At 33.1% G+C, this 25,763-nt stretch overlaps 1 protein-coding gene across 7 annotated transcripts in view; it reads left to right on the top strand.

Annotated features, from left to right (window-relative positions):
- The window catches only part of Anapc10 (anaphase promoting complex subunit 10), a 76,997-nt gene that overhangs the window by 41,061 nt on the left and 10,173 nt on the right, over positions 1-25,763 (top strand). The window contains exon 7 of one of the 7 annotated variants that reach the window (XM_087193342.1): positions 5,682-25,757. The exons of the other annotated variants lie outside the window; for them this stretch is intronic. Coding sequence (XP_087049468.1) covers positions 5,682-5,810 — 129 coding nt within the window. The 3' untranslated portion in view covers positions 5,811-25,757. Of the gene's footprint in view, positions 1-5,681; positions 25,758-25,763 lie in introns of those variants that run through there. 7 annotated transcript variants of the gene reach the window in all.

Below are 25,763 nucleotides of genomic sequence, written 5' to 3'. Positions count from 1 at the left end.
GCCTGGCGCTGTGCATTGTAGGATTTGGCCTTGGGGCAGGGTAGGTCTGGAGTTCAGTCCATGGCCATGTATGTTGTGGCATTCTCCCTGGTGCTGGCTTTTATTGAATTGGGCCCCACTTTGGGATCTGAGGTAAAGTCCAAAACTCATTTCCTTTCTCTTTCCTCAAGAGGAATGTATCTGTCTCCTTGCTCTGCTGCCCGGGAAGGGTGAGTAATATAAAATTGTCCTTCCTATTTTCTTTAATGTATATATTTTTGATTTCTGTGCTACCCCCAGGCTCTTGTGAAGGTAATTTTGTGGGAAGATGTGGATAGTTGTACAAGTTGGTAGTTTTGTGGGAAGATAAGTGTTGAAAAACCCTATTTGACTATCTTATTGACATCCAGACTCACAAGTTTGTTGCTTTGAGGTGACTGTCTGGTCTTGTTGACAGTTGTCTTTAGTTTTAAAAAACCTTTCTTGAGAAATAATTTTTTGAGATGGGGTCTTACCAAGTTGTCCAGAGTAGCAAGGATTACAGGCAGTGTACAACTGCATCTGGCTGAGAAGTAACTTTGTTTTTGAAAAGTTATTGCAAATGACATAGTTTTCTTTTAGTTTAATTTTTGTCTGATTGACCAGTGTTTTCCCCATGCTTGAATAAGTTTATAAATAAATAGTTCTTAATTTTCTTATTAAGTACTTCCATTCACTCCAGTGCTTTTTAAATTGACTATTTAAAATTATTTTTCTTATCATAGTCATATTTGACCAATTGCTAGCCCTCTGTTAGTCACATATCTGATACATTTAATCAGTGCTTAGTACTCCAAAGATGAGATACTTCTTATAATTGGTTAAATATTTCATTGATCAAAATAGATCACTAATATTAAGACTTTTAGGGGTGGAGTTGTCTTGTTTTAGTTGAATAACTAGAGATTGTCATAATTCTTCAGGGAGTTTGAGATATATGAACCGTTTAGATGTGTGGTATGTATTGGAGATGTCCACTAGATGTCACTGTTGTCCCTTACTTTCTAGTCTCATTGCCTAGCTATAGGTTTAATGCCTCAAGTAGTCTGTTTTATTAGTTTTTCCTACAGTATATATATATTCAACAGCTCTCTCATTCACTTTTTACATCCTTTGTATGAAATGTACATCTTCATACAAGATTTCAAAATTTATGTATTAAAGATATTTTGTATTCTGTTATAAATTTTACAAACACTAAATTAAGGATTTTGAGAGGTTAATGGGAGAAACTTTAAATGATATTTGGGGCTTTGTAGAATACCACTTAAGTGGTGAAACAATAGCTATTTAGAAAAAAGGCTCTTACAGGTAGTCTCTTAGTTTTTTTATTAGTGTATTTGTATTTCAGTGTGGTGACTGCAGACCTTCATGAGACTATTAATACTAAATATTACCAGGTGATAAGTTGTTTTTCTCAAAAACTTAATGAACATACTGCTTTTCTGCCATAGTTCTCACTAAGGAACCATAAGTTTGGCATATTGCTTAAAAATATTCGTGCCTTATCCTTTGTAGCTCATAAGATAAAGGATACTTTCATTCTTTAATTTTACATTTTTATGTGACTTATTCTGTATACAATTTTCTTTGATCAGTTAAGGAAATAAATACTAAATGCTATTAAGTAGATCGTGATTTTTAATGTTACTATAAGATCTACATATTTATTAAAAAAAATCTTCACTTCTAACTCAGGTATCAGGACAAATAATTAAAATACTGTGTTTATGAGGTTTTTAGAGCCATCATTTCATTAGTTGTAGGACTGATTTAACTGAGTGGAAAATCCAACAAAATTTTTTTATGTTTTTCCATGAATGCTTGCCTACTGGATAGTATAGTATATGTTGGAGTGTTTGTTTGTTTGTTTGTTTTTTTGGTACCTGGGATCAAACTCGAGGACTTTGCACTTGCAAGGCAGGTGCCCGAACCACTGAGCTAAATCCCCGGCCCTTATGTTGGAGTGTTTGAATGGGTTTTCCTTTTTTTTTTTTTTTACTAAAAATTATGGATTTGTTTACTTGAGACACCAAAATGCTTTTTTCTATAATTTATTATTGATTTAAAGTAGAAACTGGAAAAAATTAAAGATGAATGACTACCCCACTTATTTCAAAATTATTCTTTTTCACTTGATCTTAGCCAAAAGGCCGAGAAGCGATCAAAATTATTCTTTATCTATCATGTGTTCTGCATTTCAATTATGAAGCACATACTATGTCTAGATCTTTGTTACCTCTACTAAAAAATGGCAATGAAGGATCAGACCCTTCCTTTCATAGTCTAGAATATGTATTTTAACCTCTTTACTTGAGGAAAGACTTAAAATAGACTCTGCTGAATGGTTGCAAGTTATAAAACTGGATTTGGTCAAATAGAATATTTTTGTTGCCAAAATTGATTTTATTTGTGCTGCTTATTCTACTTTTTTGTGTTCAGAATTTCCCTTACCGCATAAATTGAGATTTAAGAACTTTTAATGAGACTTTGTAATGTGTTGCTTCTACTGAGGAAACTAGTTAGCTACTGAAGTGAGAATTTAGCATTTCAAAATCTTTATATCATTATCTTTTCAAAATCCTTCATCTCATTGTGTTACTTTTGTGCAAGAAATTATGTTATTCAATGAAAGGTTTTGCATAAAGAGATTGTTATTATATTATTAAATATTATCTATTTAAAAATAATTGTAGAACTTTTTGTACTTAAGTGTGAAACTAAAGTGATTTAAGACATAATTTTGACAGCTTTTAGTAGTTTTAGGCTATTCTACGAAAAAACAATTTCTTACCTTACTATTAAGCAGATATTTCAGCATATAAGAAAGTTTTCCTTTGGTTCATTGTTTGCAGTTTGTTTCTAAAATTTGTATAATGAAAGGATTAAATATTGACAACACAAGATGGAACTCTTAAGTGAATTTTAACTCTTGTTTTGTCTTCAGATTATAAAGCTATTACCAAGTGATTTTTTTTTCTTATGAGAAGGCTTGAAATAAATCTTCAATATTGAAAAAGCTGTAATGATACTTTACCTTTTTTTTATGTAAGAAAACCTTTTAGCTCTAGACTTGACCTTAAATCAGTAGCATTGCTATTTGAGTCCATATATGGTACTTTGACAGAAGTGGTTAATAAGTCAGTTCGTGTGTTAAAATAATATTTACTATTATAATTTAAGTTCCATTAATGTGTGTGGTATAGTAAGAAGATACAAAGTCTCTGACTCTCCATCAGTCTTAAAATATACTCATATTTACTTTCTTATGAGGGACCTATTTTAAACAATTTGATATAAAGTAGGATGACTTAGGCAGTACCTACAAGCATAAGTTGGTTTGCTAGGACAGGGAACATTATTTATTGCATCCATGGAAAAATAGCTTTTGAATTTTTAACTACTTAAAAAGAAAATATTTTAAAATTAGTTTTTATAACTAACTTGTTCATCTTTTCAGTCAGCATAGATGGTTTTGCTGTGATATATGTAATTTTTATTCCAGAAATATTATCTTCTTTTACTTCTCTCTAAAAGTAATATATGGAAATTTTGAAGTTTTATTTATAATTGTGTACAGTAATTATTTACAGAATTGAGTTGAAGTAACTAGGCATTCATCTGGTATATTTCCTTTTGAAATTAAAATACATAGTGAAGTATCACATATGTTTTAAAGAGAGAAACATTCTTGTGTTTCTTGTTTTTGTTAGACATAGACTACAGGTTATTTAAGAAATATAATTTGGCATTTCTATACAAATAGATTTATGCTTTATCTGTAAATATTTATTTTGGGCTTGCCAAATGCCAGGCACTATGTTAGTATTATGCTGGGGAATATCGCAAAAGAAGTTACAGTTTCTGCCCTTATACACTTCATTGTCTACTGGAGAAGAGGCAAGTAGATCAATAAGTACAATATTTTTTAAAATGTAAAATGTAAGCATAGTGCTTTTAGCTAAAAGGAATCCGATTTATATTATATTAAAATAGGTAAACAAACAAAAAAAACTAGGATTAAATTTAACCAAAGAGATGATAAATCTTCATAATGAAAACTCTAAAACATTAGTGAAAGAGGACACAAAAAATGGAAAGACATCCTGAGGTCATACATTAGACAAATCAATGTTAAAATGTCCCATCTTAGTCAAAGTGATCTACAAATTTAGTGTAACGCCTATTAAAATTCTAAAAATATTCTTCATAAAACCAGAAAAAATTATTGTAAAATTTGTATAGAATCACACAAAACCTTGAATACTAAGTAGCCAAAGCAATCTTGAGCTAAAAGAACAAAGCAGGAGGCATTACACTCCACTGCCTGACTTTAAAATATATTCAAGGCTGTAATAATTAAAATAGCATGGTGTTGGCTTAGAAAAAAGAAATATAGACAAATGAAACAGGACAAAAAGCCTAGAAATAAATTCACACATCTACAGCCAACTGATTTTCAACAAATATGTGAGGCGCATGAAGTAGAAAAAGATAATATTTTCAGTAGATACAGGTGGAGAAATTGGATATCTTGTCTCTTACCATATACAAAAATCAACTCAAAATGGATCAAAAACTTAAGTAAAAGACATGAAATTCCTAGAAAAAGTCTCAGGAAAAACATTTCTGGACATTGGAATGGGCACAGATTTTTGGAAAAGACCCTTAAAGTATATGCAACAAAAGCAAAAATAGACAAATGAGATCACATCAAACTAAAAAGCCTCTCTGCACAGCAATAGAAACAATCATCAGAGTGAAGAGAATGGAAGAAAATAATTTGCAAACTATACTCTGACAAGGGATTAATATCCAGAATATATGAGTATGAGAAATCACATGACTTAAGAGCAAAAAACATCAGATTTATAGATTTGCAATAGTCCTACATAGGTATCTCCCAAAAGACATACACATGGCCAATAGGTACATGAGAAAATCACAGCATGACAGCATCACAAACCATGAGAGAATTGCTGATCGAAACCGTAAAGAGAATCATTCTACTCCTGTTTTCAAAAAGTCAAAAGATAATAGGTGCTGGTGAGGATGTGGAGAAAAGAGAACTCATGTGCACTATTAGTGAAAATATAATTTATATGGAAAATAGTATGGTGGTTACTCAAATAATTCAAAATAGAACTACCATATAATCTAGCCATCTTACTTCTTGGTATATATTCAAAGGATATGAAAACAGCATGTTAAAAAGATATCTGTATTCCCATTATTTATTATAGAACTATTCACAATAGCCAAGAAATAGCAACAACCTAAGTGGCTGTCAGTTGATGAATGGATAAACATGTTGGAATACTGTTCAGCCATAAAAAAGAATGAAATGCTATAATTTTCTATAACATTGCTACAATTGGGGATCATTGTGCTAAGTGAAATAAACCAGATACAGAAAATGTACCATATAATATCACTAATAGGTGGAATCTAAAAATGTTGATTTCATAGAAGCCGAGAGGGGAATGGTGTTTAGCAGAGTCGGAGGGGAGTAAAAAGGAAAGGAGGTGAATTAGGATTCACTAGAGGAACAGATTTAATTAAAAAAAAATATGATTATTTAAAGTATTTACTGGGTAAGCTTACAACGGCCACCTGTGGAACCATGGGTAGAAGAATGTAAAATGGCTGCCTGTGTACTCTAGGGCCAGAGGATCCAGTTGAAGGTTGAAGGCCTTGAGTTTACTGCAGAGTCCTGTGTAAGCCTGTGTCGAAAGTTTGAAGACTGCACTGGAGCCTTGAAGGAATTGGAAACAAATGCGCAAAGGCAATGAAGACCAAAGCTCCTCCAAAGAAGAAAAAGGAAAGACTTCTATCTTTCCTTTTTTATTCCATCTAGGCTACATGCCTGTTGGCTGGTGCCACCTACATCAAGGGTGGGTTTTCCCTCCACAGCTCAGGGCCTACTTGTCTATCTTTCAGAGATACAACCAGAGCTTTACTAATCTGCTAGGCAGTTCTTAGATCAGGTTGACAAGTCACAGTTAATGATCACAAGAGGAATGGGGAAAGGTTATCAGTCGGAACTAATTTAAAGTTAGATAGGAGTAAGAATTCTGGTTTGCTGTTGCACAGTAGCATACTATAGATAACAACTATATAAAAAAGCTAGAAGAAAAGATTTTGAATGTTTTCATTATGAAGAAATATTAAGTGTCTGAGAAGATATGTGATTGAAATATATGGTGAGTGTTTACATTTTAAAAATTTATTAGAGTAAAACACGTTGCCATTAATCCCTCTCACAATACTCCCCTTTGCTTCAAGTACACTTACCTTGTTTTTGTCACTTTTGTTTGTCTGCCTGTCTCTGAGTCTGTGTCTCTGTCTCTGTCTCTCTTTCTCTCTCTCTTTCCCTTTCAGTACTGGGGATTGAACCCAGGGCCTTTGCATTGAGCTGCATCTTCAGTCCTATGTTCATTTGTTTGATTTTGTTTTTGAGATGAGGTCTCACTGTGTTGCCCATGTGACATGTCATATTAATAAAATGTTAGTAAAGAAAAATGTACCCAAAACATGAGAATGTTGTATAGATATGCTAATCATCTTTTTTCACTATTTCATGGAATAAAAATATTTCAGCATAAAAAAAGTTTTTCTAAGAGAGATGGTTAGGGGCCGGGGATTTAGCTCAATGGTTCCGCCGCCTGCTTCACAAGCGCAAGGACCCGAGTTCGATCCTAGGTACCAAAAAAAAAAAAAGGAGAGATGGTTAAATGTAAAGAAAATAGATGTAAAGCCTATTGAGAATAAAGCAGGTGCATGTGTTACATAAGGTATGGAAGCATAACAGCATGGTGTAGTATCTGAACTGCAAGTGATTCAGTATGTCTGGAAGCTGGATAGGTGGGAGTGAGTGGCAAGAAAGATGAAACATAGTTCCTGTGTATAAATAGTTCTTACAGGAAAATATAGTTTATAATTGTTTCAGTGAAAATGTATAGGCAAAAGTCAGATTGTGTTTACTGTCAGAGTTCCAGGGAGTGTAGATTTTAAATAAAGAAACATTGGTAAAGTCTTAACTGTGGGAATGTTGTGGCTGGAGCAACGTGAAGATACACTATGTTGTATCTAGATGAAAATTATGATGATATAACTAAGGCTAGATCAGTTCAGCTCAAGATGAAAAGATGTATTTCAAGTAGAATCAAAAGGATTTGTGACTGATTGCCACCTGTGATACATTGGTAATATGGGTAGGGCTTGAGCAGGTAAAAGACATCTAGAATTCTTTTCAGGTTCTGGTAACTGGTTGAATATTGCCATCTACTGGAAGTGGAATACAAACTTAAGGAACTTTTTCTCCAGGGTAGGGCAGGGTGGAGAGAAAGGTGTTAAAATAATGGTGATTGGTTAGTGATTGGTTAGTGATTTCTGGTATCTCTTCAAAGGAAGGAATTTTTAGTGGGTAGGTATGTGAATTGTATCCAAGGAAAGAAGCCTGGATTAGAGGTGTAATTTCAGAACCATTGATGTATAAATTGAAATTTAGATGTGAGTATTTATTCAGGGAGTGTAAATAGTGGGAAAGAAGAGTGTAAGGGCTGGAACCATCAAAATGTCAGTACAGACTGAGCAGCTCTTATTTAAAATAGTTTGGAATACTTGCCAAATATATAATGAGATATCTTGGGCATGTAATGCAGATCAAAACATGAAATCCATTTATATTTCATATATTCCTTACACACATAATGTGAAGCTAATTTCATGCAACATTTTTATAAATTTGTGCATGAAACAAGGTTTCACAGTGTGTGGAAGTTTTCACTTCCATTTCACTTCCGCATTACTTCCAGTAATGCCATTTTGATGCTCAAAAAGTTTCAAATTTTGGAGTATTTGGGGCTACAGATTTTTTGATTAGGCATACTCAGTGTCTATTTGTGCCAAATAAGATGATTCTGAGAGGGATTTTTGTTTTCATAATGCATTGGGTTGGAAGGTTTTCTACTGCTAGTGCATACAAATATTTAAGATATACTTAGCAGTTGATGAGTTTATTGCATCATGCTGTAAAGTCACTTTTGCAGCAGCTATAGAAGAACTATTTTTTTTTAATGGAGAGTGGCAAAAATAATAGTTAAGGGCAAAGAAAGCAAAGACAAAATTAAAAAGACCTTATTTAACAACGTGACAGGATATATTTCAATAGAAATATGTACTTACAAAACTGAAAATGATTATCAACCCCTCTTATCATGAAAGCACACTGGGCAGACCAAGTGGGCACAGCAGGAGTGGGCACATGGCTGAGGACCTAATATTGTCTAATACAGTATGTATTTAAATAAAAAGCTATCAAATAAATCTATCATCAGTCAGTACGTAGGTTTGCCAGTCACCCATACATGTAGAGTTTGCTTTAAATAGGTCATTTGGGCAAATAACATTTCCTCTCTTAGATGTTAAGAAAAAATGTTTTAATTATAAAAAACACATACCATAAAATTTACCATCTTCACTCCTTCTAATGATACTGTTCAATAGTAAGTATATTCACATGGTCCTACAACACATCACAACTTTTTCAACTTGGAAAACTGAAACTATACTCACTAGTAACATCTCTCCATTTCTTCCTCCCTCCATTGCTTGGTGACAGACATTCTATTTTTTGCATCTATGAATTTGACTACTGTAGGTCTCTCATATAAGTTGTCTTTTGTGACTGGCTACTCCATTTAGAATAATGTCTTCAAGGTTCCATCCATGCAGTAGACATATGACAGGATTTCTTTCCTTTTTAAGATCAAAATATTCCATTGTATGTTTATGTCATATTTTCCTTATTGATTTCTCTGTCAGTAGAAAGTTGGATTGCTTCCACTTCTTGCTTATTGAGATAATACTGCTATGAATATGATATATAAATATTTCAAGACCCTGCTCTCAACTCCTTTGAATATATACCCAGAAATAGTATTGCTGGATCCTATGGTAATTCTATTTTTAATTTTTTGCCTCTTTTAGATATTGGAACAAAGTTAGCAGCAACAAAATCTTAGAGGAAAAGGTAGGGAAGGGAGAATGAGGACACAGAGAGAGAGAAGGAGGAGGAGGAAGAAGAAGGGAAGGGGAAGGGAGGGGACAGGGAGGAGGAAGATGAAGGGCTGTGTGAAAACTTAAGTTTTAAAATTAGAAAAGCATAAACAGTGAGGTAAAGGATGCTATAATATGTAGAATGAAAACAGTAGCTAGATAACCAGGAGAGAGAGAAATAGAGTTGAGCAAGTGACTAGTGCCCCCATGGTCTTTATTTGCTGACCTCTCATACCTGATCAGTCACATTTTCCTTTGTTGCCATGGATTAACTTCTAGCCACATGTGTTAGCTTTCTGCTACTGTAACAGAATATCTGAGATGCTCAACTCAGATATTTTTTTTTGACTCACAGTTTTGGAGATTTTAGTCATGGTGGATTGATTGTCCCCTTGTCCTGGTTACTTTTGGGCCTATGGCAAAGCAGCATATCATGGTGGGGAGCACATGGTGGAGCAGAGCTGCTCACCTCATGGCTGGGAAGCAAAAGACAGAGGAAGAGGAAGGGGCCAGAGTCCCAATACTGTATACCTTCAAGGGAATATCACCAATGACTAGAAAACTTCCTGCTAGACCCCACTTTGTGAAGGTTCCATCACCTCCCAAAGTGCCAAGCTGGGGAATGAAGCCTTTAACATGTAGGACTTTGGGGACAATTTATGATCCAGTCCAGAGCAGTCCCCTCATCCTCTTGAGTAAATCTTTATTCCTGGCAACTAACATGTTCCTGATTTGAACAGTAGCATCATCAGAAAGTACTGTTATGAATATTGCTGAAACCTATCTGTTGAAGCATTTTATAGCATCATCAGAAAGTACTGTTATGAATATTGCTGAAACCTATCTGTTGAAGCATTTTATCGTAATTTAAAGTTGTATTTTAATTGAAGTGAGCTCACTTAGGAACCTTACCTGTCTCAGCTTCCCGTTTTAGATATAGTATATAAAGAATCATTGAATCTTCAAGTCTCAGAATAAAAGAATGAGAATATTGGAGGAGAAACTGGGAATGTAAGTTAATGGACACTTTACTGTAGTCATTTTTCCTTCATAAGGGAATTAAGAAAATCTGTCATAAATGTTTGTAGAAATTTGGGGTTCTTTACCCTTGTGTTTGAAGTTATTGATATAGAAAACAAATAGTAGCTAAGTTATTTTGCCACCATTTTTAGAATAAATTGTCTACTTTGTAATTAGCTTAGGAATGATAATTAGCTAATTGGATGGTTCACAGCTAGTCTTGATTTATGGTCCTTAATTTAGTATGCCAGAAACAGTAGTTAAAGGAATCTCTCAGTGAATTTCTAATGAAAAAAAGAATTTAGATTCAGACCATGTTTTGAGACAGCTGTAGGGAAATTATTCACATACTAAATTAGCTATCTAACTTAATCTTTATTAAACATAAACTTTTTAGATTTAATCTTGTTCTCAGTTAACATGCAATTTCTCAAGTAGCTGTATGAATCACCTTTACTCATTTTTGATAATGAAGAATTTGAATTCTTGCTCTAAGTCTTATATATTCCATAAGTTCCTATCCTGTCGTGTTTCATTTTGCTTTTTTGAGACAGGGTCTCACTTTGTGGTTCAGGCTGGCCTTGGACTCACTATGCAGTCCAGGCTGGCCTCAAACTCATGGTAATCCTCTTGGCTCAGTGCTGGGATTGCCCCTGAGTGCTGAGATTTACAAGTGTGTGCCACCATCCCTGGCTCAGGCTCATAGATTCTGACTTTTTACTGCCAAATGAAACTACCACAGAGTGGAAGATCCCTCAGATTAAATACATATAATCTGGCTTCAGTCTTATACCCCACTAGTCAGGATACGAAGTTTCCTTATGGTTTGCTGGGTACACTGAGCTCAAATAAATTAACAATTATAATGCACTGGCAACTTCTATTTTCCTTCTTCTTTCTTGAGACTTTATACATGTTGCTTAGCAGTTGAGATTTATAATGAGTGAATACCTCAGTCTTTTTTCCTATAGTAAAACATTCTCAATTTTATTATACAAATCAACAAAATTGATTACAATAGAAACTTTTGTAAAATAACTAATAAAATAGTTTTAGTATACAGTCATTCCTCAGTATCCATGGTGTTTGGTTCTGGGACCCTGGTAGTTAGCAGAATTACAGATGCTTAGATCCCTTATATAAAGTGGCATAGTATATAACCCGTACATATCTTCCTATATACTTTAAATTGTCCCTAGATTACTTGTAACACCTAATGCAATGCAAATACAATGTAAATAGTTATTGTGCTGTATTAACTAGAGAATAATGACGAGAAAAAAGTCTGCATATTCATTTACAGACACAGATTTTTCTCCTGAACATTTTTGATCTATGATCTATGGTTGATTGAATTAGTGGACACAAAACCTATGGATATGGGGGCCTGACTTTACAGTATTAGTATATCTATTTAATCTGTATTTAGAAAAACAACAAAAATTGGAAAACGTATAGCTTCCAACTCTGCAAACTATATTTTATAAATTTAAATTTTATTTTTAATTTTTACTAAAAATTGTATATGTGGAGTATAAAATGATATTTTGATATATGTATACATTGTGGAACAACTAAATCAAACTAAGTAGCATATGCGTTACCTCTCATACTTATTGTTTGTGGTGAGAACACTTAAAATCTGTCTTAGAAATTTTCAAGTATATAATATATTGTTATTACCTTTAATCAGTGTGATTTAAAACATCTCTTGAACTTATTCTATTTGACTGAGATTTTATGTCCTTCGACAGAAAATTATCTCCCCAGTCCCTCTATCCACTAACCTCAGGTAATCACCATTCTGTTTGTTTTTATGCAGTGAACTTTTTAGATTCCACATTTAAGTGAGATCATATGGTATTATTTTACTCTAATTTTGTAAAAGTCCCACTTAAATTAATTGTATATTCTTTAACTTACAGCTTTTCAATTTTGTATAAGTTAACCTATGTACTCATACTCTATAAATGCCTCTGAAATTGAGGGAACGTATTCTGATTATTTAGTAGTAGTGTCTTTATACTGAATTGTTTCAGGGAGAGTAGAATATTTTTCAAGGTTCTGTTTTACTCCTCTCATTTGACTAAGTGAATCTGGCGAATCAATATATGTTGTTTACATAGAGTGTCTTTTAACAGTTGTCTCTTAACAATAACCATATACTCTAGTTGCATTTTCTTTCAGATCCATAAGAAACAAATAGCCCTTTAAAAATATTACATCCATTTTTATTGTCCACTGAATGTTATACTCAGATTAATTTCTAACCCTTGAAATTGAACCTCAAAGCTTTATTTTCCTATGTGTTATAGATTACCATAAAGAAGTATCACATACAAAATCTGTCTGAGGAATTACTCTGATGTGATAGTCTTAAAGGGTTACTCTTAGATATTCAGACTGTGCTGAATTTCCTAATTTTTTTAAAAAAAAATAGGAACTGCTTGAAAAGCATACATGTTCTTTAGCATTTGTAAATATTATATTTCAACTGCATTATTTTGTAAAATCACTTTTATAGAACTTCTCAATGTTAATTCATAGGCCCATAAGGAGTTGAAGCAGAGAAATATGTCTGTCAGCCACCAGTAGGTGATATTAGAGTCATTTCTGTAGTTTAAAATTTCCACATGTGATTAAAAAGACATAATAATGGCCCTTTGGAAATTTCTGTTTGTCAGTAGAAGAATCAGTACTGTCAGAACCAATAATGGTATCCATTTTGTTTTAACTTCCAGAAACCTGGAAGCCAAATTTTTGACTTTCGTATGCGTGTGTTGTGTGTGTGTATGTGTCTACTCTTTGATTTCCATTAGCGCAAGGACACTTTCTGTCTTGATCATCCTCATGGCTAAATGCCTGGCACATAGGTGCTTAGTTACTGTCATATATATATATATAATATATATATATATATGTGATTTTATATATATATATTTATTTGTTTTGTTTTTTCCTGCAGTGGTCCTTGACATTTATTTTAAAAATACTGCAGAGGCATCTGTTTTAGCTTTACTGCAAAGGATCCAAGGCAGATTAGTTCTTAAAATGATTCAAACATAGGGAGGGCCTGGGATTTAGCTCAGTGGCACTGTGCCTGCCTCGAAAGCGCAAGGTCCTCAGTTCAATCCCCGGTACCGGGGGTGGGGTGGGGGGAGAGTTAAAAAAAAATGATTCAACTCTATTGGTCCTGCATTCTGATAGAAGCATGTACCTTAGAGAAGATAATGAGTAAAGGTGATTGCACTGTACTTTTTTGGGAATGAGAATCGTAATTTGCCTCTTTCATGGCCCTAAGGTGATAAAGTATGATAGGGAAGACACTTTTGAGGAATAAGAAGAAACATTTTCCTGCCTTCATTCTTCAGTCTGTAAAATCTAGTTGGTAAATTCTATCATTTTATTGTTTCTCTGAGGAAAATCAGTGAAAGGCTTTGAGAGGTATTCTTGGCTTTAGAATACTTCTTTTTTTGGTACTAGGGATCGAACTCAGGACCTTGCGCTTGTGAGGTAGAATACTTCTTTTTATGAAGACTTGTCTTGTATTGAAAGGGAATTGTCTAAGACAAATACGGAATTCAAATTTGGAGTTTTCTGTTGACTAAAGTCAGGATTATCAGTAGCATGGAATTACCATGACTCACTGAACTCCATTTAACCTGAGGTTGTGGTTATTTGAAACTTGCTGATATTTCCCCAGAGTCACATTGTACTCACCATTGGACGCAAAGTTCTCTAACCTTGGCTTACGGGGGAAAACCTAGTCTGTTTCATAATCTGCAGTCTGGGTTTTAAATATGTTTTCAGAGTAGGACAGAAGGATGAGACCTAAGCCAGAGAAAGGAACATGTTTCTAGATTGTATTTGCCACATGCTGCTTTAATTATGGGCTTTCGAGTCTGTCAGATCAGAGTTGGAGTCTTTGTATTATCACTTACATATTTTGTGGTATAAGGCAATTTCTCTGTGTTTCTGAACCTCTGTTTATTTAGAAACTTTAACTCATAGCACCTATCTTGTTTGGGTGGTTGTGAAGATTAAATGAGATAAGCTATGTAAAAACATCTTTATATATAATACATAGTAGATTCTTAGTTAATATAAATTTGTGTCCTTCTACACTTTTCTCCTTTAGCTTTGTGTTGGCTGCTTGCTTTATCCTTACTTATATGTGACTGCACAAGGTTGGAAAGAGCTAATAAGTGTATCCTGCATATAGTAAGTCATGCTAAAGTAAAAGAGACTAGGTAGGTTATTTTGGTGTTCAATTACTTTGATGTTGCTGTTGTTGATTTTTTACAAATGTTGATATTTGGCATCTCAATATCAAGAATTCACAAGTGGACAGGAAATGCATGTCCTGCAGGTTAGCTAGGTTTTATTTTTAAATGAAATTTCCATTGATGTAGGGTTAGATAATACAGATTTAATTCTTCAAAATGACAATATCCATGGCATTTTTAGTTTGTGACATATGTAAATTATACTTTAGCAGTTTTAAGTCTTCTTACATTATCTAGTTAAAAGTCTAAAATTTAATGGCATAAGTTCACCATTATGTCAAGTATTAGCTCTCTTTACTAAGGTAATTGTTTACTAACTTGGATACTTTTTAAAAAATTTTGTACTCTGTTCTTGAAACGTTATATGCTGTGACATTCATTTTGATTTAAGACTTAAGCAAAGTTGACTTAATGATATCGATGACTTTAAATTGTACCTCTAAGCCCTTATACTTTCTCTGAAGGATGTATTCTTTTAAAGTAATTCAATATTTGCAGTGACAGTTTTATAGAATAAGGGGGCATAAGTGAGCATTTTTAAGGAAAAGTGATTTGTACACGTCTTTATTGCCATCACTTTTAGGTAAGCCAATAGTTTTGAGAAAGCTGTATCATAATTATACAAATGTTTTACCAGAGAATCACTGTCGCCAATTGGAAGGCAGAGAAGTTGCAAGTAGTAATTGATTTTTGGATCATGCTTCTATAACACGTATTTGCTTTTAGGTGACTTTGGTATAACAATTAAGCAAATTCCTTTTTTGAAAATTATAAAACAAAAGCCGAAGTAACCATAACATAACTTTTGCCAGAACATATGTTAAGTTGCTTCACTAAATCAGACAGTTAAAATAAGCATGACATAAAAAGTCATTCTTTGCAAAAAAGATCAACACCTTGACTCATGTCACGTTGAAACAACTTTTCCTTGTGGCCTGGCAAAATGGACAATACCTTTGTTTTAGAGTCTGGGAATATTGGCAAGTAGCATTTTAGATACATATGTGTATATCTGAGCAGGTATGTGTGGGGTGTGTATGTAGATCATGCATTTATATGTGTGAGAGTGCATTTGGATTGGATGTGATTTGAAAAAATGTATTGTTTTACTGTTACACAACTTTGATGTTGTGTAATTATAGGACTATTAAAACATTCTTACTTGTTCATTAATCTCCTTCAAGTTGTTCCCCATCAATAATTGGATATCAATCACTCTTTTGTAGAATGGCATTGGAGCTTGGCATTGTTGTATGACCCCCTTATTGTAGGATGACACTGGGAGAAGACCAAGGGAATATATCTATATTTTTTAGGCTGAATGACGTTCAAAGACCACAAGTTTGGTGAAGTAGACAAATTTGACTTCAAATCTTAGTTTTGCCACTTATTAGCTATGTGAAACTAGGAAACATATTTGACTCCTCTGAAACCTCAGGTTTTTATACATAGATCTTGATGGATACCTGAGATGATATAAAGGTTACAAGGTACTTACTGCCTGTCATATAGTAAACACTCAACTAATGCAAATTCTCTTTTCTTACATGCTTTAGAAAAATATTTGACAACTTAAAGATTGTTTGAATATTTGAAGTAAAAATACAAGTTTGTTTTCATATTAGTTTCCAGGAAAGTAGTATTGCTTTCTGCACTTTGGGGAGAAATCATGATAAGAGCCCTAGATACTATATAATATGTGCTTCTCATATTTTATTTAGTTGTGTAAACATATAGAAAAATGTAGGCATAATAGCTGGTTATTTCAGAATTTTTTCTATGAAATAAAAATTACTCTGTAATTTATGTATCACAACTTAAAATCTATTTAGTATGGGGAAAATACAGTTTTTATTAAATAACATACCATCAGTTTTGGGAAATTATATACCTATAGCATGTTATTAAGGTAAACTTAAAATCCCATTAGATAACCAGTATTGTCATGTTTCTGAAGTTAATTGGCTGCATTCAGTTATAGCTTATGAACCGGTCCCACTTGAATAATCCACCAGGCTATTGGGCAGAAAGACTAATAGTTCACAGGGCTAATTGACCCTGTCAGTATAATAGAAACACTCACAAATAAAATTCTCCTGGCCAACAACATTTCAAATGAAAACCCCAGAAGAAACTGCTATGTCCTGTAACCATTCTGGAATGCTATGATTCAGTTAGCAGACTGTGGGTGGAGGTGGGTCATGGTGGACTGGAGGTGGGGAAGGAAATGCAAAGGATAGGAGAGGGATTTTGGTGGGAAGTTAATCAAGCAAAATTTTACAGGGAGCATTTTTTAAATGATGTAAACCATCTTGAATCTCTAAAAGTAGTGTCTTTGAATCTCTGAAAAAGTACTACTTTTTTTTTTAATCCTTATTCTCTGTCTCAGACCCTTTTGTATTTGGCAGTTATTGGTAGTCATTATTGCAGTGAGCTTAGTTTTGAAAGGTAAGAAAGGAAAAGGAATTTTATCTTTAAACTCATTTTAGATACTATGGATCCTCAAAATAATCTGAGATTTTGTGCCATAACAGCAGCCTTCATTTGTAGTGCTGGCGATAACGTTCTTGTTGCATTTTCTTTTTAAAAAAGATATCTTTTACATCATCAGAAAATGACATAATGAGGCTTCAAAAACAGTACTAAAAAAGATTTATATGGAAAGAATTGATGGTATATTTCACCTAGAGTAAGAAAGACAATATGTAATAAGGGATTTTGTGGTTTTACAGCTCAGTGCATGTGTTTGAAAGCTGTTCTCTCAGCAACGTGGGTGGCAGGTTATGCTACCATATAATGTATTGTAGTTGGCTCTCCACACTTGTCAGGGTTAGTGTTCAACCATTCGGAAAATTTTCCCATTGTTCTATCATGTGAACCAAGACTAGTGTTGAATTCCCAATAACTTACAAAAAAAGGTTTAATTAGAAAGTTTAAAATTCGATTACTTCTTATTGTTTTAATACAGTACTATATATTGTAGTTTTTATCTATTATAATTTTTGGTCAAAAAGATAAATCAAAATATATTTTTTAATAGATTTTACAGAAATCTGTATACTGAATCGTGTCCTTTCTTTGTAATTAGCACTCTATTTCCATCTTAAGCATTTTGCTTTAGATAGACCATAGCTCTTGGCAGCTCATGCATTTTTAGCAAATAATACTGTTTCTAGTAAGAGTTGCAGAGGGGAAAAAAAAAACTTTGTGTGAGGTCCTTGTAAACTGAACCTTTGGAACATTACTTTATTTCTTTTTTACCCCCCCTTTTGTGCTTCTCTATTTGTGTAATGGTTATAAATTACATCGTTTGAAAAGAAGAATTAAAAACATTTATTTTGTTATTTCTGTAATTTTTTCGTTACCTGTTATTTTAAAGATACACGGAGAAATAAGCAATTATGGTATTGAAATTCCATTGTGCCAGCACCTCCAGAGCATAACCCAAAAAAAACAGAAAACCGCCTGCTGGGTTGTCTGCAGTATGCTTGTGTGAACATCAGTGTCTGTTATTCACACATCATGTTTTTACTGAACGTTCCTTTTGGAATAAAGACTCTGTGTTTTCTGAGTGTAGTGAAACATTTGTTGATCCTTATATTTTCAGTTTGTAAGGATTTTGGTTTGTAGGATAAGTTGTCATAGATGTATGTTATACTGTTGTCATTGGCACATCAAAAGTAGAAAAAACTATAAAATAATGAAAATTTTGAAATGAAACTAGAAGTATTAAAGGCTAAATAATGAGCTTTTGATAGAGATATATGTGAAGGACTGATTTCAATATTAGTTTTTGCCGTTTAAAATCTGTTTTATTTGTAAAATGAAGTATATCTTGGCTGGCTGCACATTAAAAATGTCATAAATGTCCTATATCTCACTGGAAATTCAGATTCTTAAATATGTTGATTTCTTCACATTATTTCTTCACATTATTCACATAATCATTATGATTGCTTCAATAATTATTATTAATTATTGTTTATAGTCAGGTTTTTCACCTGACCCTACATAATTGCTTCCTAATCAAATACTACATTAGGAAGTATGTTTATAACCCTCAGAATAATTTCTCATTTTTAATCTTACTTCATTCATTTTTATCCCTATTATGCTTCTAAGTATTGTATTAGACACAGGGAACAGATTTATAAATTGCACAGTATGTTGACAATCTCAGTCTTTATTCAGGTTTGAAAAACTTCCAAAGCAGAAGTCAATTACCAGATATATAATAGGAAACTTCAGGTTTAAATTTGGTAAAGTGGAAGTTCTGGTATATAGTCTCATATAAGGTTTATTGGAATTATTCAACATTGTTTTGTTAATTTTCTATATAGAAATTAATAAAAGAGTAAATATGTACGTCTTTGCTGAAACTTGGTTTTTGTCATTTTGACTTTTTTATAAAGAAATAATTTTAGGTTTATATGCATTTGAATTTCTTCATCAATTAAAATGCACCTTTACATTTTATAGTAGTTGTATGAATCTTTTAATTGTTTCTTCTGATTATTAGAATGAGATTACTGTATATTAAGGACCAGTTACAAAATTTTAGTCAGCAGGTCTGGTAGACAAGACTGCTTGCTAATCACATGTTCTCCTGGATTTGCTTCTTATTAATTGTCCTTAACCTTTTTTTTTTGGTCCAGAGGATGGACCAAAACCAAAATATATCTCACATATGGCTTCTGCAAGGGGAAATAAAAGCACCAAGCCCTTAACATGTTAGTTTTCTAAGGGCCTAAGGGGCCTGAGTTTCTTGATTGCCATGAAGCCTAATTGCTCACAGGGCAACCTGGCACACTGCCATTTCCCCACTGGGCTGTTTGTTGGTACTTGTGAATGGGACAAAAATGCCTTTGCTTTTTCTACTTCTTGTCACTGATTGCAGTTTTAGGAAACAAGCTAACATTTTTCTCAAATTGATGGTAATTCACATAAAGGTCAGACTTCATGATATCTAAGCTGCAAGTGGTAGAGTTAGTTCAGTGTTTTAAAAATTCATAGAAAATAAAGTTTGTTACATCTGTACTCGAAAATATTTGTTAATTATTTATATATTTGTTTAATTATTATTTAAATTTTATTTAAATTTTAATTATTTAAATATTTGTTTAATATTTATAATATCACCTCATTCATAGATATTCTAGATTTGGTTCAATACTTTTGAAAATAAATTATGAGATCAGTTTTTTGGATTTTATTTACTTTTATAAATAGAATCTCTCATATGTGAATTATGGGACTAATGGAAATCAGAGATCTTACAAACAAAATGGGTGTGTGGGGGCTATTTTAGTTATTTAGAAAACCTATTATTGAGAATACTTAGAGATGTTTTCACTTAAATTTGAAAACTGGAGATGTATGTTTGATTTTTACTTCTGCCTGGATCTGTAATAAGAACTTTATTTGTTATCATGGTCATACTTTATTTTTGTGCATAGTATAACATAAGACAATGAATATTGTGAGACTTTGACACAGTTGAGTTAGTTTCTTCTTTTTTTCCCAGTCCCTTTCAAATTTTCACCTCTGTTTAAAGTGTACATAGAATATAGCTTTTTGGGTTGTCAGTATTTATTCACTTGTACTCATCTCAGAAAATGTTACTGTATTATTGTTATTCAGACAAACATACTTTAAAACTACTTTATTACTTTTGTGATGTTCAGGTGTTTCTCAGGGAAATTACTTTGAAATACTGGTTTTTGTCCTTCACCAACAAAGTGATCCTCTGGCTAATTATACAACCTTTGAGAACTTAAGAGTCTGCAGCTATAAATTAAAGATGTGGTGTTAGGATGATTGAAACAAATGTATATTAAGTGCCTGAGCTGGCACATAGTAGCAGCTCAGTGAATTGTACTTTTAAGGAGCCAGGCCTTGAAAACTACTGGTAATGTTTTTATAGGCTTTGCAAATAAGTAGTATACTTTTCTATATAATCTCATGAAATTGTGAATTTTTGCTCCATATAACTGTTGGATATGCATGTATTTGTATGAGTTATAAGGAGCTGAGAGCTCAAGCTTTGGAGTCATCTGAATTCCTGTTATACCACTTAATTCTGATATTGGGAAGGTAGCCTCTCTGTGCCTTGGATTTCTTGAATACAAAATAAAGATTAATATGGTGTGCCTCAGGGCTGTTGCAAGATTGAAATAAACCAATGCATTTAAAACTCTTAAGACAATGCCTGGCAGAGAGTAAGTGTTCCAAAAATGTTAGTCATTGTTAAATATTACTATCTTACAATGAAAAAGAAAAAAATCATAAAGCAAGAAACTTTAATGGAGTTGACCTTAATTGATGGATGTCTCCATCATCCACTCCTAAATAATTCTCACTACCTTTCCTCCTAGTACCCTTCAGAGTTTTGTATTCCCATAAAATGTATTTAAGATTATATTGTGGTTAAAATTCTGCTTATCTACCACTTCCAAAGAATTGTGATAACTTTGTAGTAACAGTCTCTCAGTTGGCTGGGTATGGAATTCTACTCTGGAGATATTTTTCCTCAGAATTTTAAATACATTCTGTATTGCCTCATAGTTTTCACTGTGGATATTGAAAAGTATAATGCCACTTTTTTTTTTTTTTTGGTACTGGGGATTGAACTCTGGTCCTTGCGCTTGCAAGGCAAGCGACGGAATCACTGAGCTGAATCCCCAGCCCATGCCACTTTTGATTTGTAATGCTTTGTATGTGACTTGTTTTTCTTTCTTGAAAGAGATGTCACTTGATCAAAAGTGTGCGTTATGTTTCTTTCCTGCTTCTTATATGTCTTGCCTTAGCTTCTTTGTTAAAAAGGTAAGGCAAGTTATCTGCTAGAAGATAACATAAAAAAAAAAACTTAAATCCATAGACATCAACATTTCCTGAATAGAACTTCAGAAACACAGGAAACAATACCATGTACTAAAAGCAAGTAAAAATGGACCAAAGACCTAGGCATAGTAAAACTAGAAACTTTGAAACTGCTAGAAGATAACATAAGAAAAACACTTAGGGCCATAGACATAAACATTTCCTGAATAAAACTTCAAAAACACCGGAAATAATATCAAGAATCAACAGTTGGGATCACATCAAATTAAAAAGTTTCTGCACATCAAAGGAAACAATCAACAGAGTGAAGAGACAACCTACAGAATGAGAAAATTTTTGCTAGTTACTCTTCTGATAGAGCACTGTTATCTAGACTATATTTTTTAAAACTTAAATTAGACCCCCAAAATAAAAAGCCAACTGAAAAAAATGGGAAATTAAAATGAATAGATACCTTTCAAAAGAAGTAGTACAAGTGGCCAATAGGCACATGAAAAAATGTTCAGTATTTTTGGCCATTAGAGAAATGGAAATCAAAGCAACATTGAGATTCCATCTTACTCCATCAAAAACTCAAAATACAGTGAATGCTGGTGAGGATATGGGGAAAAAGGAACCCCCTTTCATTGGTAGGAATGTAAACCAGTACAACCAGTATGGAAATTCCTCAAAAATCTGAAAATAGAAATACATTTTGACCCAGCTATACCTCTCTTGAGTATCTTATGAAAAGAAGTAAAGACATCAAGTGGTATGTGCATACCCATGTTTATAGTGGCAAAATTCACAATAGATCTAGAAGGAGTCTGTATGCCCATCTAGATGAATGGATAAAGGAAATGTGCAGTGGAATATTATTTAGCCATAAAGAATAATGAAATCATGTTCCTTTCAGGAAAATGTGTGGAATTTGAGATAATTATGAAGCCAGACTCAGAAAGTTAAATATTGTATGTTTTCTTTTGGGAAACCAAAACTAGAAATAAACAAATGAGTAAAGTAAAGGAGAGATGATAAGAAAGTAGATGGTAAACTTTCAAAGACGGAGAAGAGACCGGGGATTTAGCTCAGTGGTTCCGCCGCCTGCCTTGAAAGCGCAAAGTCCTGAGTTCGATCCCTGGTACCAAAGATCGAGAAGAGACCCAGGGGGATTGGGGAGGAAAAGGAGAGGAGGTAGGAGATTGAAAATGATCAAGATATGTTATATGCATGTACCAGTTAATTCCCTAAAATGAACATCACTATTCTGTTTTACAAACAGAACAAATGTAAAACAAATTTATAGTGATAGAATGATAGTGTACTGTTTCAATTTGTGGTACCTTAAAAATTACTCATATATGTAAAATACCTAACTGCATATATTTGTGTAAGGTTTTGTCAGACTTAAATTGTATTTCACTTTTTTTCTAAAATGTTTAAATTTTAATTTATTCACTTATTTTATGGCTTGGGTCATAACAAATAATAATGTTACCTGGAATATCAAGCACTGTGAAAAAGCTAAGCCTCAAGTACATGCATGTATAGGTTTTCTGTGATAGATTCTGTTGTGTTCTTAGTGTTTCCCCCTAATATCCACGAAACACACACATTTCTATTACCTATTTAGTGTAAGAAATAGAACATTATGAACATCTCAGAAGCTGGGAATATACTTCTTCTCGTTCTTTCCTTATCTTTCCCTTCCTTCCTTATCACAGTCTTTTTCCTATCCTTTAGAGGTACCCATTGTCCTTCTTATAACACTCTCCTTAGTCACCTTTCCTGTTGCTGGACACCTACCCAGTACTTGCAACCTAAAGGAGGAGAGGTTTAGTTTGGCTCATATTTTAAGGGAACTCAGTCTTGATCAGCTAGCTCCAAAGCAGAAACATCATGGCAGAAAGGCATGATGAAGCAGTGTTTTTTGCTTACCACCAAGTGTATTCATTTATATACTTACTTATTTTGTAGTTCTGGGTATCAAACTCAGGACCTTGTACATGCTAGGCAAGCACTTTACCACAACCTGAGGAAGTGTTCTGATTTGTTTCAAGGGACTAGTTACATTCTAGGGAAAATAACTAATATGTAAGATTATTACAAAGAATCAGAGACTTCTTCAAAGAAATAGCATAAGCTCATTAAAACTAAGGACAGTGCAATAGCCAAAGATTTTTTGTGATACAATCCCAAAAGCACATCAAACAAAAGTAAATGTAGACAAATGGGATTGCTTCAAACTGAATAGCTTCTCCATAGCAAAGGAAACAATCATCAGAGTGAAGAGAAAACCTATAGAGTGGGAGAAAATATTTGCAAACTACATATAAGGGGTTAATATTCGGAATGTAAAAAGAGCAAGGAAACCCTAATAACCCTATTTAAAAATAGGAAATAGATCTAAATAAACATTTCTAAAACTAAAGCATATAAATGAACAACGGGTATATGCAAAATGTTCAACACCACAAATAATGAGAAAAATGCATATCAAAACCTCAGTAAGATATTATCTCATGGAGAGAATGGCTACTATCTATGGCGGAAGATGGGGCTTTGGGATATTTCAGTGATAGAGCGTGTGCTTAGTATAGCAAGGCCTCGCATTTGATCCCTAGCAGTACCAAAAAAAAAAAAAAAGACAAAAGATAATAGATACTGATAAGGATGTAGAGAAAAGGGAACCTTCTTGCATACTATTTGTGGAAATGTAAATCAGCCATTATGGAAAAGTATAAGATTCCTTAAAAACTTCAAAATAGAGCTACTGTATGATCGAGCAGTCCTATTTGAGTATATACCAAAAGAAAATGAAATCACTGTTTACAATAGCCATGAAATGCAAATAACCAAAGAATGAAATCTTTTCATTTGCAACAACATGGATGGAACTGGAAGCCACTATGTAAGTGAAATAAAGGGTAGAGGGGGGTGAAGGGTGGAGGGGGGTGAAGGGTGCACAGGTAAAGGGGAAAAAATAGAAACCAAGATACATCATGTACAGGTACAAGCACCCAATGACAAATGTAAATGTATTATATACCTAAAATGTACCAATAAAAGAACTTAAGCAAAAAAAAAAAAATACAAGTACTGTATGATCTAGCTCATATATGAAATCTAAAGAAGTTAATCAGATAGAATTGAGCCTGGAATAGTAATTACTTGAGGGCCAAGAGAGTGAGGGAGAGAGGGGACTGGGGAGAGGTTGATCAGTTGGCACTAAGTGGCAGGTAGGAGTAAGAAGTTCTAGTGTGCTGTTGCAAGTAGGGTGACTATCCATTGCAACCAAACAGTGGAAGAGAGAATTTTGCATGTTTTTGCCATATGAAGAACTAAATATTTGAAGAGATAAATTTAACCTGATTACACATTGTATACAAGTATTAAAATATCATGTGGTGCCCCATTAGTATGTACAATTTTTGTGTTTTTATGTTATCAGTTAAAAAATAAGTTTAATTTTAAAGAAAGAATTATGTCCTGATTCATGTTTTCAAGATCTCTGAGTCTGTGAAGGATCTATATATGGACTGTTAAGCCTTTATAAAGCACCTTAGAAAATAAGTAACTGGAAAGTTGCCCATTTGGTAAAATGCTCACATCACTGGAAGAGCTAAGTGGAGAAGGCATCTTTTAAGAATCACATTCTGATTCATATTTTCAAGATCTATGTATAGTACTTATAAAGGTCCTATATGCTCACTGTTAAGAAACCTTTGTAAAGCACCTTGGAGAAAGAACTAGAGTGTTGCAGAAATAATAATAATAATAATAATAATAATAATAGTGTTACTTTCTATTCAAGAAATGCTTAAAATTCTATAAAGTACCTTCATATTTCAAGTACTTTCATTATTTAATTTATATAACTTGATTTTAAAAGTTTATTGAATATTTGCTATATGTCCGATATTATGCTTGCTTCTTTATATGCAGTGTTTCATTTGTTCTTTCTAATACCCATATAAAGTGGGTGATAATCTCACTTTTGGAATGTTATTAAAATGAATTATAATTATATAATTCAGGCTTACAATGATAATATGCCTAAGCTCAAATAGTTGGTAAGATATAGAACTTGCATTCAATCTTCTTTAGTTGACACACAGGCTAGTATTCTTCATTTAATAGCATTTTGTTTTTTTGAACATAGAAAACCAGAAATAATATGTTGTTTGTGTTATCAGTAATAGCATTTCACTGTTATTTTCCACATTGGCTACCTATTTTAAATATGTGATAAAATTATATTTTTTAACCTATGCAAAAATGCTTTACATTTCTAAAGGCTGCTGAAACATGTGCTTTCTTTCTGTTGTTATCTAGTACAGTTTTCTGTAAGCAGTATGACTCATGCATCTATTTTTATTTTGTCTAATGTGACTCATGTAAAGTGTTGAATAAATGTAAAATTGCCCAATAACTGGTTATTATCATACTGTCATTCTCTCAATGAAAAAAATGTTAATTACAATTTAATTTTAGAATACATTCATTATTATACATTGTATGCATTGGGCGAAAGCATAATCTAACTTTCTTTTCTTATCA

Source organism: Heterocephalus glaber, unplaced genomic scaffold (assembly GCF_053883595.1).
Source record: "Heterocephalus glaber isolate CG9 unplaced genomic scaffold, H.glaber_assembly_v1.0 deba00001587, whole genome shotgun sequence".
Lineage (NCBI taxonomy): Eukaryota > Metazoa > Chordata > Mammalia > Rodentia > Bathyergidae > Heterocephalus > Heterocephalus glaber.
The sequence above is the reverse complement of the archived record's forward strand: the minus strand, read 5'-3'. Positions and strand labels throughout refer to the sequence as shown.